Source organism: Phaenicophaeus curvirostris, chromosome 21, assembly GCF_032191515.1.
Source record: "Phaenicophaeus curvirostris isolate KB17595 chromosome 21, BPBGC_Pcur_1.0, whole genome shotgun sequence".
NCBI lineage: Eukaryota > Metazoa > Chordata > Aves > Cuculiformes > Cuculidae > Phaenicophaeus > Phaenicophaeus curvirostris.
The window spans coordinates 8,609,157-8,627,782 of NC_091412.1; the positions used below are offsets into that span (position 1 = coordinate 8,609,157).

Here is an 18,626-nt window from a genome sequence, read left to right on the forward strand (position 1 = left end):
CAGCTGAAGATGCTGCACAGAATCAAACTTAAAAGTTGCATCCAGCCGGTGGGACGGGAGCTGTAGTTGATATTCTACTGCTGTCTGATAAACGCCTTCCGTTTGCGAAAGGCATTTTGTTCATTGCTGCTGAAAAGCTATTTTCAGAGCTATCAGGTCCATAAATACCAATAATGAACAGGTCTAATTGCCACACAGTTAAAGCAGCTTGTACACATGAGAGGGAATGTGATCCGCAATGTCAGATACACCCTGAAAAATGGCCAAATTGCAAGCTTTAGATGCACAAATATTCTCAAATTTGAATGGATTATTACAAGGACAGTAGCTTCCTGAAACCTGTTGTTCTCCACACTGTAGTAATTACCTCTGCGCGTCAGGTGATGCTGTAAATCTGCCTTCTCTTTGGTGAATTCTTCTTTCAGAGCCAAACTAATTTTAGAATACTTCCGGCAACTGCACTGACTGATCGTGATGCAATCTTGTGAATATGTAAAAGCCATGAGAGTTAAAAATGTTGGTTATCACAGTTGGTCTTAGTCTTTCACAGTCAAATGCTACTAAAGCCACTGAAAAGCATAGAATAGCTTGAGTTGGAAGGGACCTTAAAGCCCATCCAGTTCCAACCCCCCTGCCATGAGCTGGGACACCTCCCGCAGGATCAGGGTGCTCAAAGCCTCATCCAACCTGTTCTTGAACACCTCCAGGGATGGGGCAGCCACAACTTCCTTGGGCAACCTGAGCCAGGGCCTCCCCACCCTCATAGTGAAGAAATTCCTTCTTATGTCTAGCCTAAATCTGCCCCTCTCCAGTTTATCCCCATTGCCCTCAGTTCTATCACTCCAAGCCTTTGTAAACAGTCCCTCTCCAGCTTTCTTGTAGCCCCTTCAGGTCGCTATAAGGTCTGCTCGGAGCCTTCTCTTCTCCAGGCTGAACAACCCCAACTCTCTCAGCCTATTCTCGTATGGGAGCTGCTCCAGCCCTCGCATCATCTCTGTAGCCTCTTCTGGACCTGTTCCAACAGCTCCAGCTCCTTCTTATGTTGAGAATTCCAGAACTGGACACAATACTCCAGATGAGGTTTCAAAAATGGCATAGCTTCTCCTGAAAGAATGTCTCTTAAGTTGGTTTTTTTTTTCAGTATACCATTTATACATTTTCAATTTAAGATTCATTTGTTTATGAATGCCAGGGCTTGAGGGGTAAAAAACACTGCAGTTCTTTCTGGAGAGAGAGCCCACGGTTGCAGCTGCTGATGTCATTGCTGGGTTTTGTTTTTACTTTTTCAGGTTTGTGTGTACTGCATCATCAGTGAGTCACCAGCCTCGAGAGACGGCACAGCAATGCAGGTATCAAAAAAACCAGTTTTAAGCTCATGATTGTTTTTCACTGGCGATTCGGAGGCAGCTGGAGTTTCTAAGAAACCATAATCCGGACAATCTTAGTGTGAATGTGATCTCAGTTCTAAAAATTCCAATATCTTGGGGACGTAACGGCTAATTCTACAGGCTGTATGGTCAAATTCATGTTGCATAAGAAACAGCAGCTAAGGCTGCCCGAAAAAAGGTTCAAAAGGCTTTTTCTTAAGCTTTTGTTAATCATATATTTATTTAGTTGTTTCAAACAGCACATGAGTATCCGAGAGCAATACATACTTCATGTTGAAACGTTAAAGTTACCAGATGTCCTTGATTCATCTTGGCAGTCCTCATGTGCTTTTCATCATTTATCTAACTGCAAAAGACACTAATTAAAATTAAATAGAGTAGAACTTTGTACTCGGGACGCTTTGTCGAGTTTTGGCACCGCGGTCGTTAGTATTGTTTTGCTTCAATATGAAATAAAGAGCTTATGGCTGTAAGCCATGCTGACATTTGTTTTTGGGAGGAAAGGTGAAAAACCATTCTTATTAACCTGCAGTGAAGGACATATGGAATCTGTGGGAGGCCCGGCCAAGTCAGGCAGCCAGGAACCTGCAATCCCTTCTCTCTGTGGAGACAGTGGGGTGGGCAATTACCACAGAAGGCAGCCACGCTGTTACTGATGCTGCCCAGAAAAGGAAGCTCTAAATACAATGTGTTATCAAGGGAAGCACTAATCTATGAGAGGCTATCGGTACCATTGTGAAATGTTCTAGTTGAAGGAAGAAATGGTTTGTTGTAAGTTGCTAACCTATTATATATTTGAATATTATGTATAGTTTTTGTGGTTTTAGGGCTGAAATATAGGATTAGCTTGAATAATAACTTTTAGCCAGCCTGTGCCTGGATACTTATGCTTAATTAAGGACTTTTAATAAGGCTGCAGTTAGAAAGAATGGGAAAGAATGTGACTGTATCTAATGAAGCCAGATAACAAGGACTAGCGCAATGATAAGAGAAAGAAGAACCATCTAGAGCCAGGTGCAACCTTGAAGAGATGCCCAAGGAGTCTAAGAGCAAGCGCAAGAAGGAGAGTGGAAGAGTTCATCTGTGAAGAAGGTCTACGGCCTTCATCCCCAGACCCCTGAAGGCCCCCGAGGGCAGAGCGTGTGCGCCCAGGGGAGGAAACTTCTGTAAATAGATTCCGGGAACAGATTATAACAGAGACACCTGTTCCAGGAAAAGTGATGGATACGTGTGCTTGGAGCATGTATCGCCTTTGTGAGCGCTACTGGATGGTGCACGCGTGTTAGGTAAAGCGATCCCCTGTATGCCCCATGTCCCATTGAAGGATACATTACTTAATAATCAAATTAGCATTGATTATTGAGTTTTCACGCCATCATAGTGTTGCCTAACTCTGGAAGCTCAATTTAGAATGCCTTGGTGCACTCTGGATTGCTGAATAGCAGCAGTGTGAATGGTTCCTAGGTGATGAGGTTAGGTGGCTGGAATAAACTCACAATTCATAACATTTTGAGTCTGAGCTCATTGGTTTGCAACATATTGTCAAATAGAGGATAAGACTTGTACCTAACTTGAGAAGGAAACAGGGGAGTTTGCGTCCTTCCTGGCTTCATCACGTTGTATTTTTTTTAAAAAAAGAAGGTTTTACAGTGTTGTTTTAGAAGAATTCTAGTTTATTTTAGCCTGAAAATGATGTCTTCCTCTTTCTCATTTTGCTGGTGAGAAATAAGCAGGATTTGAGCAGGCCTTGGGGAGGTGACCTGAATTGTATGGAGTGCAAAAAAGAGGTGCTTTTTAATTTTTTGTCACCTTTGGCAGTGATTCCTGTACACTGACAAGCAGAAAACATGCAGGGCATTAAGAATGATTTGACAATATTTAATATACCTGTGATATACACTCCAATACCATACAGAAGAGTAATGGGAAAGCCCAGTGGTAAATAAATTGCCTTTCTAAACTGATCTCTTTAAAACGTAGGGCTTTTGCAATAAACCAGAAGTAATTTTAAAAGCTATATTCCGTTTTCCTAGCCAGGTGAAACCACTAAAACCCCAAGTATTTCCAAGCCTTTGGCTGTTCTCATTTTGAAGGCACATCTATTGTTGAATGTCATGCAGTGTTTTTTATGGCATTATATATGAAATGATGCCTGTGATGTACTGTTGAGAGAGATTAAAATTCTTTATATGTGTCTTTATGGTCAGTTTTGGTCACCTTGTGAATGTGAATATATGTGTCTGTTCTTTTCACAGCTCTTCAAGCTCAATGAGATAATTATTGTTCAGGTCACTATAATAATTTCAATTGCTTGAGTAAGAACAGTGAGAATTCGAAAGGAGAACAGTGAGAAAGCTCTTGTTGACAAGCTGCATCAAGCTCCAGGTAATTTTCTTATGTTCAGTCTTTCTTCAACTGCAGTTCTAAGAAGCATAGTAACTTTTGTTACCATATTTCTACTGTCTCCTTTACCATAGTAAGTACTGAATTAGGGTATTCTTAAATACCAAAGTTGTTATCTCTATTTCTTTTTCTCACTTTTGTTTTCCAAAAGCTTTTGAGGTCAAACCAGCTTTTCCAGTTTAAAAGTCAAAGATTATTCTGAAATATGCATGTTCATTGCAAAACATGGGATTTCAGGCCTGAATCCCACTTCCAGCTGTCATGGAAATTTCCAGTCCCATTCCAAAGGAAAGTTCCATTTTCAGCCTTCCATTCAAACCCCTGTTTGGCAACAGAGGTTCCTTTGAATAGCGAGAAACGAGGCATTAGTCCATGCCTATTTAGTTAGATTTGTAAATCTGTTGGAGAAAAGTATGTGGAATCATAGATTCATGGAATGGTTTGGGTTGGAAGGGACCTTAAAGCCCATCCAATTCCTCCCACTGCATCAGGCTGCTCCAAGCCCCATCCAACCTGGCCTTGAACCCCTCCAGGGATGGGGCAGCCACAGCTTCCCTGGGCAGCCTGAGCCAGGGCCTCACTACCCTCATCACAAAGAATTTCTTCCTACTGTCTAATCTAAATCTTTCCCCATTCCAATTTAGAGCCATTTGGCTCCGTTTGAATCAATAGCAAGTAATTCTTGTAATAAAATGAACAGTATTAGCTATAATTCTTGAAGAATGACCCAGTAAAATACATATTTTTCTATGCATCCTTTCAGTTTACGATCTAACTTTTTTACTGCTTATTTAGCAATTGAACTATTGCTTTTAATACCTTTTCTTATTCCTGTAGATGTAGTTGAAGCTCCGTAGAGCTTAGACTCTCTGATAAATAGACAGTGCATATTGTATGAGTGTTTCTTGCTTGTAGGAAGCAAGACAGTAGCTTACAGTTTAGCAGCGGGTGCGTTTGTGGGTGAAATTCAGAACTGGGAAGGGGGCCAGTTCCTGGTGATTTCATTCTTCAGCGCAGAACATTAATGCACAAGTCTCGCACTAGCCAAGGGAGCCAACTCTTCTGCCCCTAATCATCCAAAACGACTCAATGGCTGGAAGCCACAAGATGCTGAGTCCGCAGCCTGGGGAGCCAGGGCAAGGGGAAGCCCAGGAGCAGGTCACAGCTGGCACCGGTTCCTGGAGCCGAGGGGAGGACTGGTGCGGAGGAGGACTGGGCAGGCTGCTCCGTGGCCTCTGACCCTGCCAGATCCGGCAGCCGGTGGCTCACATTCCCCGGAGCCAGGCTCCTCTCAGCAGGGCCGTGGTGCTCGAACCTGTTGATGATCACTGGTTATGTTCCCCAGGTCTCATCCCGTAAAAAGAAATATTGTTTTCCATATGTGCTCTGCTGCAGTACTTGTGTTCCTGCCCTGTGAGCGCTCCGTTCGATTTCCCCTAACATACTCTTAGAACAAGAAAGCACCAGACCATACTTCATAACTTAATCAAATATACTTTATGTGGATTTAGCATCTGTTAAAATGGTATAATACAGCTTCATGTGCCTTTCCAAACAATCATAGGATCATAGAATGATTTGGGTTGGAAGGGACCTTAAAGCCCCTCTAGTTCCAATCCCCCTGCGATGGGCAGGGACACGTCCCACTAGATCAGTCAATTATGATCCTGAGCGTGGTAAAGCCCATCTCTTCTGGGAAGCTGGAACACAATGACTTGTCCTCCTCGCTTACCTGTCATTGTTTGGTCAGAAAAAGGGTGGTGTTACAACGCAGGCAGTAAGGATTTTACCTTTGCTGTTAATCCATGAAATGCTTTCGAATAAAGCTGACCCCAAGTTTAATCTTCCCAAACTAGCTAAAGGAACGGTAACTGAAATGCAGCAGAAGAACAGATGTTATATTTTAAATGTTTTTGTCTCAGCACTCTGTTCAACATCCACATTAGCAGCTGAATCTCCTTCCACATTAGTCAACCAGTTTGTAATTGACTTCGATACGAGAGCATTTGAGTGCACAACTTGAATCTTGGCTGAACGTTCTTACCTTCAGCTCAGCTACTTCTGTTTTCTTCAAATTATTCTAGTCGGCAGCTAGTGGGTTTCACAGGGTTTCATAATGTAAAAGGTACAGAACACAAAGTCAGGAAGAAACAAACTGTTCTTTTCCCCATCCCTGGAGGGGTTCAAGGCCAGGTTGGATGGGGCTTGAGCAGCCTGATCCAGTGGGAGGTGTCCCTGCCCATGGCAGGGGGTTGGAACTGGATGATCTTTAAGGTCTCTTCCAAGCCAAACTATTCTACAATTCTGTTCTATTCTGTCCAAACTAAAGAGTATCAAAGCAGGACTCTGGGCTGGAGAAGAATTATCCTGTGACCACAGTGTTTTCCTGTTGCCAAGCCCTGCGGTTGATGCTGTATTCTTGTTGTGGTGACGGAGTAGGTTCCTACACTGTAAGTAAATGTTATCCCTACAAAATGGAATAATTGTGAACTCTGGCAGTAGATTAATATTTGACCTCCTTTCTAATATATCCAACAGAAATGTCTCAGAACACCCAGCTTAGCTATCACTAGTGGGGAAGCTGTCCCCTTCATAAATCTCTTGATTTAATACCTTGCAGCATCTGTCCTGCCTTTTTTTTTTTTTAATAATTAAGAACTTCTCTTCTACAAGGAAGCTGAAAAAGAGTTTTGAGATTAATGCTCCTGTGAAATCTTAGAAAACGCTGTTTCTAAGGTTTATCAATCAATGGAGAAAAAAAACTATTTAGGGGAGGCAATAGGATTGATTTTGCTTTGGGTTTTCTCAGTAGCCCCTTTGGCTCTAGTCAACCACGGAGGAGTAGGAAGTTCTTTAGCCTCTATGATGAGGCTGTTGAAATAGCCTCCCTGCAGAGTGGGTCATAAAACTCACCTGGTAAGCCACCAGCTCAACACTTGCAGTGAGTCTGTGAAATAAATTCACATCAAAATGAAAACAGCTTTGTACCAAATGCTCAACTTGAGACATCACTGTTTAGGATGACAGCAATGTCCCTTAGCTTAAATATTTTACCAACTAGTACAAAGTTTCATTTTTGGAAGACCACACACTGCTTGATTTACCAATACTACATGGTTAGATACATTCTCTTGAGAGCCACAAGCAGCTTACGGTCAGTATGAGGCTATGTTAAATTCATAGAATCGTAGAATCCTAGAATGATTTGGGTTGGAAGGGACCTCAAAGCGCATCCAGTTCCATCCCCTGCCATAAGCAGGGACACCTCCCACTGGATCAGGGGCTCCAAGCCCCATCCAGCCTGGCCTTGAACACCTCCAGGGATGGGGCAGCCACCACTGCTCTGGGCAACCTGTTCCAGGGCCTCACCACTCTCATAGTGAAGAAATTCCTCCTCATTTCTAGTCTAAATCTGCTCCTCTCCAGTTTATAGTATTAAACATTAGTAAAAGAAACTACGTGCAAGACAATGCATGATCTCCTTGAATTACAACCTACTCTGAATATTTTCACGTTCTTCACTATCCCTATGAGTCAATGAACACAACAGCTCTCAAACAGCACTGGCTATTGAAAAAAGATCAAATCCATCAGCTTTAATTGAGGTTGCAGCCAGAAAGGCTGCCAAAAATAATACATCAGAGCGCTAGAAGCAAAAATGACAAAAAGGGTCAGATACTGGAAGCTGGGTCTTTATCTGCACAAACAGCTCAAAATTCCACATTCTTCACATTCTTTACATTCTCAAAGGAGATGGTCTGTCTCCGTTCATTTTATATTTCATCTGTGCTGAATGGTTCAGTGCCTGTACAGACTGAGAACATCTTTGCCCTTGTACCGTCCCCTCCTCCCTCGTCCCCTCCCCAGCGAGGGAATCATTACTTAGTTCACAGACACTGAAGCTGTGGACAGATAATTTGTGCCCTTTAAGTGCATCATAAAATACAAAGTTACAACCTGAAATAAGATTTAAAGAGGAGCTTTTTCTTAATTTGTCAGAATCTCTACTTCAGAAGAACAGTTCTGTTTTCCCCTGTGACCGCAGCACAAGAGTCTGTACGAGGCACCCTGCTCAGTACAGGGCAAAACAGAGCAGCCCATAAAATTTACTTAAACTCACTACAGTCAGGCTGTAGTTGAGGATCCCACAGAGAGATTCTCTCTGCATCAGAACTGGAGAGAGCAATGGGTAGAGAGTTCCAGCTCTGCAGCAAATATAAAATGCCTTTGCGAATAATAAATGGAACATGCTCAACTGTAATGGCAAAATAAAGAATTTAAACTGTTTTGGAAAAGCACTGAATGATTCTCAGGGAATTTAGGAAATTGCAGCGTCATTCGAGGTGTGCAACCATTAAGCTGTCTTCATTTCTTAGTGGTTTAACCTGTTCATCACCACATTCTTGCTAGAAGGTTCTGCCCTCAGCTTTACCCCTGCATTTTTCTTCCACACTCATTCACCGGCCAATTTCAGTCTAAATCACCTGATTTATCAGAGGTTTCCTTATTATTTAAATAGCTCAAGCTTATCTGCACACTTTTGGCAGAAATGGATTGGGAGACAATCATATAAAGAGCTCAGGCAGCACGCAGGCTGCGGCAGTGACCTCCAGCTGGGGTGGTGGCCTCCTTAGCTGACACAGCTGCCGCTGGAACGGAGGCAGCTCCGCAGCCTGCGATCCTCAGGGGAGGGCTGCAATGCACTAGCTGCATGTCTAAAAACCTACTTACTCCTCAGTGCTTCCCCACAACGAGGGATTCAGGCTTCTTAAGGAATACTGACAGACCTAATATCAAGTTGAGTATTAAAAATGAAAGAAAAAAAATCCAGCAACGCTCTCCATCTGTGACTTTCTGTAGTCATAAAATGTGATGACTTTTAAACATATTAAGGAGGAATTTCTTCACTATGAGTGAGGCACTGAAACACGCTGCCCAGGGAAGCTGTGGCTGCCCCATCCCTGGAGGGGTTCAAGGCCAGGTTGGATGGGGCTTGGAGCCCCTGATCCAGCAGGAGGTGCCCCTGCCCATGGCAGGGGTGGAACTGGATGAGCTTTAAGGTCCCTTCCAACCCAAACTATTCTATGATGCTATTGGTAACATCAAAAAAATCCAACCAGGATTCTAATCTGCACAACATGTTTAGAATAAAACTTGATAGTCGGTAACAGCAATCCCAAGGCTGACATAGATAAGCACCAAACTGCACAATGCTGGCAGTTCCAGACGGGTCTCAGTTTCACCACAGATTCCCCTAAACTGCAGAAATTCAGCAACTGATTATCATTTTCCTCGTACATGATGCCAAAAGAAAGGAAGTAATAGATTTGAAGATGAACTCAGTTTTCAACTCACAAGCTCAACACCTACCTAAAGCAGGTACCAATGTGGACTGGCTTTGTCCGATCCTTGTTGTCATTTGGTTTGTCAGAACAACCTAAAAGAGGAGACAGAAGCAGACAAACATGAAAATCTCCAGGAAAGAACCATATTGGTGAGAGGGAAAAGAGGCATTATTCAAAAAGCATTGAGCAATAAAGTAATTGCTCAAAAAACTCTTGCCGACTGTAACGAAGCTTCCATGTTAATGAGAAGAAACTGTAAAGTGCCTCATTTTTTTCTCAATGACCAAGAGAAAACAAGAGAACCTTGCAAAATATGTTTTCAGTCTGCATGGAAGGTAGATTCCATGCATTCAAGACTTTAAAGAAACCTAAATTTCTCCCTTCCCAAGGGATGCAAACCCTGCACAACTAGTACTTTCCACCATACTTGTACTAAATGCTGTTTGGATCCGTATTTTGATGCACACAACCTGTACTAGCCCTCTACAAAGGGATAGATTTCAGTCACCGTGGCATAAATGAACTTGGTGGTGCTGCTCAAAGCACGTATAAGCCCAGTGATTAACAGAATTTCTGCACCTTGTAGTCTAAAAATGCGCAAGTGGGTACAATACAAAGCAGAATGAAAGTGAACAGACAGAGCGGGGGAGTGTTTTCGCAGCACGAATCACTCGTAGGAGGTTCACAGACAGTCTAGGTTAGATCCCTGGTAGAAGTGGGGGTGGCTGAGACAGAAAAGAGCCAGGAATATTAATTGCAGAGATCATTTAAAATGAAAAATAAAAAAATTGTACCGATCCTAAACCCTAGGGGTTTTCATTGTTTAACATTCTTGTATGATTCTCGCTTTGAACAGTTAGAAAAGTGTGCATGAGCAAGCGATTCCACCAAGCACACAGGGCACACTCCAAAATATTTACAGTCTCAAAAAAAATTATATATATATAGCATATTTTAGAGAAGCAACTCATTGTATATGGATGTTAGCAGCCCCAAATAGGCTCCCCATCTCAGTACTGGAGAAGGGCTGGTCTGGGCATCCCAGCACAACCAGGTTTAAAACCAAACTTGCTTCCTACCACATTAGAGCATTCCGAGCGCCCAGCTTTGTGCCTGACAAGTCATCTCTGGCACACGAGCTGGATTTAGACCGCTCAGAAGCTACGTGGAACCAAGTCAATAACTACCAAGGGGACTACTCCAAGCTAAATAATTTCTGAAGCTCTTGTGACCTATCACTTCTTCAGCAAGTGTTTATTTAGCACTTGTAGTAAACCGCTCACTTGTTCAATAGAAATAAGTTCCGTGTTTCCCTTGAGCAAAGCAAAAAAAGACTGTGCAATGACAACCGCTGCTGTTCAAGGTCACCAGGTACCCAATTTGTGTGTGAAAGCTCTCAGTCAACTGGAGGCTGTGCAAATCAAGCTGTCACATAACATTCGTCTCCCTCGGTGCGGGCACCAGCAGGAAGCAGCTTGATAATTCACGTCAGGGCGCGCGCGAGGGTAGCTTTCAGCAGCAAAGCACAATCGCCTGCGCCAGGCGGAACGCAGCGCCGTGCTCTCTCCCTTCCTGCAGCTATCGGAGGAAGCACAAGGGGAGGCTTATTTTTAGCAGTTACGTACAAAAGCCAATTGCGCCAGAGAGTAGCGGGTGACAAGGCTGCAAGTCACCTGGAAACAGCTACAGGCACAAGCACCATTTTGAGAGCTCTAATTCCTGAACAATGCTTTCCCTTGCTGGTTTTACAGACTTGCTGAAACAACTTCTGGAACGGAGGAAGGTTCCCAGTGCCATCTGCTGGCTACGCCACTGCTCACTCGCTGGCCTCCAGATTGGCGTAAATGATGGAGAAACAATGCCCAGGGAGCAAGCGATGGCTTTCCAGAGATGCCAAGAGGATGCCAAAAGAGCAGATAAAGTGGTTTTCCTCCCTAAGAACAGTTCCTCCAATAAGAAAGTAATTAATTTTTAAACAAAAAGTGGAAAATTATGTTGGAACTGCTAAATATATTTTAATGCATGGGCATCGTAAATAAAAAATCATCAAAGAAGCATTCCTTGTTCAAAGAAATGGCTAAAGATGATGTGAAACAAGATGAACTGATATACTATCATTTAATTAAGATCCACAGGATGCTATTAATGCAAATTTTGCTTATTTTAGCACATCTTCAAATTTTCCACCTGAACAGTTCTGCCTGTGCAATCAATCTGTATTTACTGACCAAACTGGCAAACGGGAATGTTGAGAACATACCTGTAGGTTTATTATGTTATTTACTGACAACCATAAATCACATCTGCTTAATTCTTTGCAATGTATTTATCCCAGTTTATCATCTTTTTTGCGATTTAAACCTGCCCCAGACTTACCGCTGACTTATGGTCATTTGCTATGATGATCAGCTGCTGTGCCAGACCGTTCAAAAGCCTCGTCCGAAGCGAGAGGTCCTCAAAGTCACGGCGAAAGGGAAATGCAATTCCATCAATTACCACCAGTTGGACCTAAATATGGAAGAAAAGGAAAAACTACCATCGCTGTCCTACAAACCAATGACAAAAAGCAGTAAGACCTCTTTTTAAGAATGTTTTATATAAAGTGATGACAATACTCAGAGGTGCCTGACAGCGTAAAACCTGTCGTCTCTCTCTATCGGAGACAATCAGCACTTCAGAAGAGGGCAGGGTGAAGAGCCTCAAGCTCCAAACACCCTAGTACACTTGCTAAGTGCAGTACTGCGTTATTCATAGATACCAGCTCAGATCACCACTGCACTAGCTTACAACAAAATGCTGCAGGAAGCTCTCCCATGAATTAACTCAGCACAGAGCTGCCCTTCCCTCTGTTTCCAGTTTCAGAGCTCACTCACTTACAGCTTTATCTCCGCAGCACCTGCTACAGAACACAAAATAACAAAGCTGGGCTTAAAGCCTTGCAGAACAGAAGCTGGATTAAAAAAAAATCATTGAACATCAGAATTGTACTTCAATCAACTCTCCACAAACATTGCTTTATTTCCCCTTCTCCCTCAAAAAAATAAAATCCAAACCGAAACTAGAACACATGCTGTCTGCAGTCGCTGTTAAGATAACTCAGCTGATTCTAAGGCTCACGTCAGCGACCTGTCTCAGAAACGTGGATTTTATTAGCTGCTTAAAGATATTCCAGACACTATGCAATGAAGCTGAGGCTCTATCTCGCCTGAAGATGTTTGCTTTGCTGAATTATTTCTCTTGTAGCGATCATTAGCTGCAGCTAGAGCACAATGCTGCTGGCTCATCACCCTCAAGGCACTATATCAACATTAGTCTAGGATTTTGATTTATTCTAACTTCATTCGTTGTAGCTGTTTTGATGACCCAGCTTTGTCTGAAATACAGAAGGGAGATGGATAGCCTTACAGTGTTTGCATATTCAGATGTCACTCAAATCCTCAGTATCGGCAAGTTCTTGCATTAATGCACAAGATAAATGGGAAACAACACGAGAAAACTGATTTTCTGTATTATGGATTTAACTCATTACTGGGAAGTATCTTTGTGGCTAGAACATACAAGCCTGCAGCAAATATCACTCTGTGAAATGGCCCGGGGCCTCCAGCTGAGAAAAAATAAAAAAACTTAATATGAAAAAGAAGATTAAATACTTAGAATTAAAATAAGACATTCTTCTGTTCTCTCATTTTTCCTTCTTCCTGCAAACTGTTTTTTTGAGTACATATATCTTCCCCACATGCAATTTCTTGACTTCAAGAACAATCAGTTTAGCAGTGTAAATGACCCATGCTAGAAAGGAACACATACGCAGTTATAAAACTTGCCTAGCAGGTGAGTATGTCCAGGTAGGATGAAATCTAGTTTATTTTCTTCCAGTTCCACTTGTTATAAAAGAGCAAACAAGTAGACTTAACAGTCTACAGGAGGAATTTCTTCATGATGAGGGTGGTGAGGCCCAAGGAAGTTTTGGCTGCTCCATCCCTGGAGGGGTTCAAGGCCAGGCTGGATGAGGCTTTGAGCCCCTGATCCAGTAGAAGGTGTCCCTGCCCATGGCAGGGGGTTGGAACTGGATGGGCTTTAAGGTCCCTTCCAATGCAAACCATTCCATGATTCTACAATTCTGTGTTCAAAGGGAGGCTCTCTGAAGAAAACTGGGTACCACATGCCTTCTCCATGTCAGTTTGTCTCTGCTCTACCTTAAAAAATGTTGCTTATTATGACAAGAGTATTTTCTAACACAGTCTTCTTCATAATATTGGTCTTTCTCATATTATTAAGATCTCCAACTAATTAATATTTCCAAATGACACTCCCTACAACTATGCATTGCTCTAAAAAAACCTAAAACCTGGAGGTTTCCTGCGGTCCCAGTCTCGGCTCCAGGAGTGCACAGAGGGACCAGACTAATTTTAATGAGAGCTGGACTGCAATGAGCAATCTGTCAAGTCACTTATAGCCTGTCCAAGGAACAACCAGAAGGTCTTACGGTTCTCCTGCAGCCTTCAGTATTTCAGGCTCCAGGCCAAGCACAGATAATCAGCACAGATGGTCCCAGAGAACTGCAGCCCAGTGCAGCCGCGCTAATGAAGCCGTGTACTTTCCACAAGAGCAAACACAACAGGGCACCCTTAGTACCTGGCAGGGAAAGGGAAATACCAGACTACACTAAGCAAAAGTTAAGACTCCCATCTGCACTTTCAAGATTATTATAACAGCTTCCAAAAATGGAAAAGATATGCAAGAGACAATCTAACTAAACAACGCTGATTTGTGCACTGTTCATACGAGGCACCAGTCATCTTTGCCGAAGCCTGTTGAGAGTGATCTGCTGTGCCGAAACTAGAAATCTGGAAAGGAGGTGGTGAAAATCTGCCTTACAATAGCATTTCACTAAGAGACTAGGAAACTTTTTGGCTCTAGTCCACCCAAGAGTCAAGCTGCAGGCTCTGGTTGCTTGTAGCAACAGAAGATGTATTGGAAAGAATGAGAAGAGTCACTTTCTGGATGTCAAGATGGTGCAGGATGCTTCTGATCCTCCATGATCTTCCAGGACTAAAAAAAAAAATGGTGCTAAGCCTTTTTGATCCCTGGTCATCACACACACACCTGGCTCAGATTCTTTTGTAAAACAGTTTTGTGTTGATTGGTAGCTCAGTGCTCACAGAACTGTAAGAGCGTGAGGCAATATAGATCCAGTATCCTTGCCTCAAAGAGGACATTCATGGGGATGGCAGGAGTGGCAGCGAAAGCAAATTACTCTCGAAAGTAGCTGGGATGGCAATGAAAAAGCAAAGAAGCTAGCAAACTTCACATTTGTATTCTGGCATCAGCCAATGTATTCCTGCCAAGCTGAGGAGGTTCTAAGGTGTTACTCGTGTTACTCTTGTTATAGCAGATTAGTATCCCTGAAAATCTTTACTGTGAAGATGAGTCACATCTTCTGGTACGTCTGTAATCACCCTCACCTTTGAGTGCTCTGAAAGAAACTCTGGGAGGAGGTAGACCTGTGCAAGAAGCTCTACGTAGTCACAGCAACGGAAGTAATAGATGTGAGAAAGGATACTTTCAAGAGAGAAGGTCTCCAAAGCCTTTACATGATCTGAAAACAAATAAAGAGATGAGTAAATGAGTCAGAAGTCTGTACTAGCATAGTGCTGCTTTCATCATTCTCCCAAGCTATGTCGTCCACATATAGCAACAATAAAACCTCCAGAAACAGAAACACTCAAGGTAAAGAATGGGAAACATGCCTTCCATCTGGCTTGAAAGTCAAGGAGGTGGTGAGCAGATGCTCTCTCAGCATTTGCACACGGATACACCGGAGCCTCCCAGGGAGTGCTCCAAAAATGAAAAATTTATTTTTGAAGGTAGAACTTTTCCAGTAAATAATTCTCAAACCAGAACACACCAGAGGACAGCAGTGACTATTAATCATCCATTGTTCAATGTACAGGCGGTAGCTCATTTAATATGGTGTCCTTTTACCTCTGGTCAAACAGAAGTTTGTTGCATAAAATGCTCTGAGAACAATACAGAAATTGTGTCAGCGTCCCTAACACACTCATAACCTACAGAATAACCTATATCGACTTTATGACCCTCATTAATCTTTATCAACCTTATGAAGGAGCTGAATTCCAGCCAGTTTTACAATGTGAGGCTTCAGCAGCAACACTGCTTTAGGAAATTCTGCCTTTCCTCTTCTCTCTCCCCAGCTGCTCTTCCTTCCCCTGCTTTGCAGCACATTATCTCCCAGTTTTTCTGACAGAGTTGTGTTTGGGTTTTGCTGTAAATTCAATCATTAAAGTGATCTGTGTTTAAAAAATAAGAAAAGCAAAAAAACCACATACCCAAAAGCCCCCAGAATCATCACATTGCACATAGCGACGCGGTTCAGGGTATGAAACACACGAGTGGAAATGAAAGGCTGGCAGCAAGGACTCCTTGAGCCAGCAGTGCTGCTGAAACCCTCAAAGTGTAAAACTGCAGCCTACGAGACACTCGCTTCACTTAGATCTTACCCTTCTAGGCAAAAAAGGAAGGACTTTGCAACATACCTTCTTCTTGCTGAGCTTCAGCAATGAGCTGGCAATGCTGCACACAGGCAGCTGCCATCTCCACCACTCTGTCTACCATGAAACTCCCTTCGGTATCGATGAACACGGCTTCTCCAGCTACACCCCCAAAGCATTCTGGGATCTGTACGTCTACTGCCAGCTGCATACTGCCATGGGAAAGAGAAAATAGAGAACTATTTACACCACAAAGCTCTCCCAGCTCAGTCCTAAAGTGACATTTCTACGTGGAACGGGAAGCGGTTATGCCATTATCACAATTCCATTTTTAATGCTGGAGAAGTATCAGAGACTGCAGTCATGACAACAGAAAAGTGAACTTGCTTCATAGTTAAAAGCAACAAAGAAAAGTGATTCTGGGTTGCACAAAAGTGATCTAAAATCAAAATACCATAGCTGTGTTTTCCCAACACCTGGTGCTCCGCAGATCTCGGTGATTTTAGTCAGTTGGACACCTCCTCCCAGGATATTGTCCAGTGCTGAGCAGAAGGTGATGATGAAGCCCTGCGCTTGCTCCTCTTCCAGAAGTTCCAGCGCTGTGCACTTTCTGGTGGTGCCTGATCCCCCAGCCGTCCTTGCTGCATCCCCATGACATCCCTGCCTCACGACCTGCAACGCTTCCAGTGCCTCTTCTTTGGAGATCCCTATTTCTACAAGAGTGGAATCAGGGAATACTACTTTATTTTTATAATTCATCTCGATTTGACAGAACCTGATCATTCTGCAGCATAACACAAACATATTAATCCTTGCAGAGACCTTGCCAGCATCCCTGGAACCAATGATGTGGTTTTCAAAAGAACTCAGTGTGGTGATGCCCTGTTTTCAGTTTTCAGGCGGCAGTAAGTTTTCTGCAAATAAAAACCCCAAGACTGCCCTTCAGAGACCTGGAGGAGATGTGGCAGAGCAGTTCACCTGCTCTGCACTGAATGTGCTATCCTACTCATTCCAGTGAAGCCAGCAAGGCCCTGTACAAGGAGTCAGGTTGCAGACTGGTGACACTAACAGCCACTCATCACACTTGGAATTCTCAGGGAATTCCAGGGCTGAAAACCTTATGCATCATTTCTGGACCTGAAACACAGACCCAGTAATAGGAGATACACAAATACCTGTGTGTGCCCTTTATACACACGGCTGTCAGGCTCCAGCTACTTCACTTGGATCTTCAAAGCAAAACTATCACCAGCAGAAGACTGCTGGCAACAGAAATCATGAAATACTTCTTATGTGGCTGGACAAAGCTTACTTTAACTTATTGGAAAAGGTACCTAACTGACTTAACAGCTTATTTTGTTTAACATTTGGACAGCTGGGGAAAGAATCATAGAATGGTTTGGGTTGGAAGGGACCTTAAAGACCATCCAGTTCCATCCCCTGCCATGGGCAGGGACACCTCCCACTGGATCAGGGGCTCAAAGCCCCATCCAACCTGGCCTTGAACCCCTCCAGGGATGGGGCAGCCACCACTGCTCTGGGCAACCTGGGCCAGGGCCTCCCCACCCGCATCGTGAAGAAATTCCTCCTTATATCTAGCCTAAAGCTGCCCCTCACCAGTTTATCCCCGTTGTCTCCAGTCCTATCACTCCAAGTCTTTGTGAACAGCCCCTCCCCAGCTTTCTTGTAGCCCCTTAAGATACTGGAAGGTCGCTCTAAGGTCTCCTCAGAGCCTTCTCTTCTCCAGGCTGAACAACCCCAACTCTCTCAGCCTGTCCTCGTACAGGAGCTTCTCCAGCCCTCACATCATCCCCATAGCCTCCTCTGGACCCATTCCAACAGCTCCATCTCCTCCTTATGCTGATGATTCCAGAGCTGAACACCACACTCCAGATGAGGTCTCACCAGAGCAGAGGGGCAGCATCCCCTCCCTGGCCCTGCAGGCCACGCTGCTTTGGACGCAGCCCGGGGCACGGTTGGTTTCTGGGCTGTGAGCACACGTTGCCGGCTCAGGTCGAGCTTCTCATCCCCAGCCCCCAAGCCCTTCTCCTCACGCTGCTCTCAACCACATCATCTCCCATCCTGTACCGAAATCGGGGGTTGCTCCGACCCAGGGCTAGGCCCACGGCCTTGCTGAACCTCAAGAGCTCTTTTCCAGCTGTTTTAAGTCACTCAATTCCCGCTCTCCCGCCGGCGCTACCTTTGCTCAGCCCGCAGGGGCCAGTGTCCAGCAGCTCCTGCGCCGTCTGGAACCCGGCGGCGACGAGCCGGGCCCGGAGCGCGGGGGCTAGCGGCAACGCTCCCACCGCCCGCTGCATCCTGAGCCCGCCGCGCGCGGGCCACGCCCTTATAAGCCGCGCCCCTCACAGACCACGCCCCCATCGACAAATTCTGGCTCTGCCATTGGCCCAGCCTTCCCGTAGGCCACACCCCCTCCCTCAGGCCACGCCCCCTCCGCAACACACGCGCCTTCTCGGGCCACGCCCCCAACAGCGAACCCCGTGCTGCCATTGGCCCAGCACCCACAGGCCACGCCCCCCACTGAACACACAGCCAATAGGCCACGCCCTCTTAATAGACCACACCCATCGCACTAGGCCACGCCCCCTCACCACTGACCACGCCCCCACACGGCGGCACGCGGCGGGCGGGGCCGCCTGCGCATGCGCGCCGGCCTGAGCCGCGAGGCGCGGGGTCACGTGCTGCGGGCCTTCATGAGGCGGGTGAGGCGGCGGGGCTGGGGGTCGCAGCTTCAGGGCCCTGGGGCAGCTCCTTCCATCCCCTAGAGCCCCCTGGTGTCCTCTGTCATCCCCTGTCCCTCCTTGGGACCGCAATTCCCCTCTTCCAGACCATCCCCGTGTCTGACGCGGGGCCCTTTTCTAGCACAGGCCTGCAGGGAGGGAGATTCCTTTCACCTCCCATCCTGGGACTCCGCAAGAAACAGCTTTAAGGGGTTGTTCTTGACGTCTGTAAAGATT

The 18,626-nt window shown here is 44.7% G+C and overlaps 2 protein-coding genes and 1 long non-coding RNA gene across 8 annotated transcripts in view; 1 reads left to right on the forward strand and 2 right to left on the reverse strand.

The window, feature by feature from the left end:
- The window catches only part of GDPD1 (glycerophosphodiester phosphodiesterase domain containing 1), a 211,271-nt gene that overhangs the window by 136,993 nt on the left and 55,652 nt on the right, over nucleotides 1-18,626 (reverse strand). The gene's annotated exons all lie outside the window — the stretch shown is intronic.
- Nucleotides 1,171-11,519, forward strand: LOC138729773 (uncharacterized). Its single transcript, XR_011338947.1, has 3 exons — nucleotides 1,171-1,349; nucleotides 3,644-3,773; nucleotides 10,888-11,519. It is a non-coding gene; the product is annotated as an uncharacterized lncRNA (long non-coding RNA).
- Nucleotides 1,636-17,979, reverse strand: RAD51C (RAD51 paralog C). Of its 6 annotated transcripts, XM_069874287.1 has the most exons (8): nucleotides 17,849-17,979; nucleotides 16,103-16,361; nucleotides 15,694-15,860; nucleotides 14,602-14,735; nucleotides 11,513-11,644; nucleotides 9,162-9,228; nucleotides 6,705-6,738; nucleotides 5,852-5,882 (listed from the first exon to the last, which is right to left on the reverse strand). In XM_069874287.1, exons 1-8 carry the CDS (start codon nucleotides 17,964-17,966, stop codon nucleotides 5,867-5,869), a joined length of 927 nt encoding a protein of 308 aa, XP_069730388.1. In that variant the 5' UTR covers nucleotides 17,967-17,979; the 3' UTR covers nucleotides 5,852-5,866. The 6 variants fall into 6 exon arrangements, with proteins under 6 accessions (XP_069730392.1, XP_069730387.1, XP_069730389.1 ...); XM_069874291.1 differs by lacking the exons at nucleotides 5,852-5,882; nucleotides 6,705-6,738 and adding an exon at nucleotides 1,636-1,734; XM_069874286.1 differs by lacking the exons at nucleotides 5,852-5,882; nucleotides 6,705-6,738 and adding an exon at nucleotides 3,072-3,148.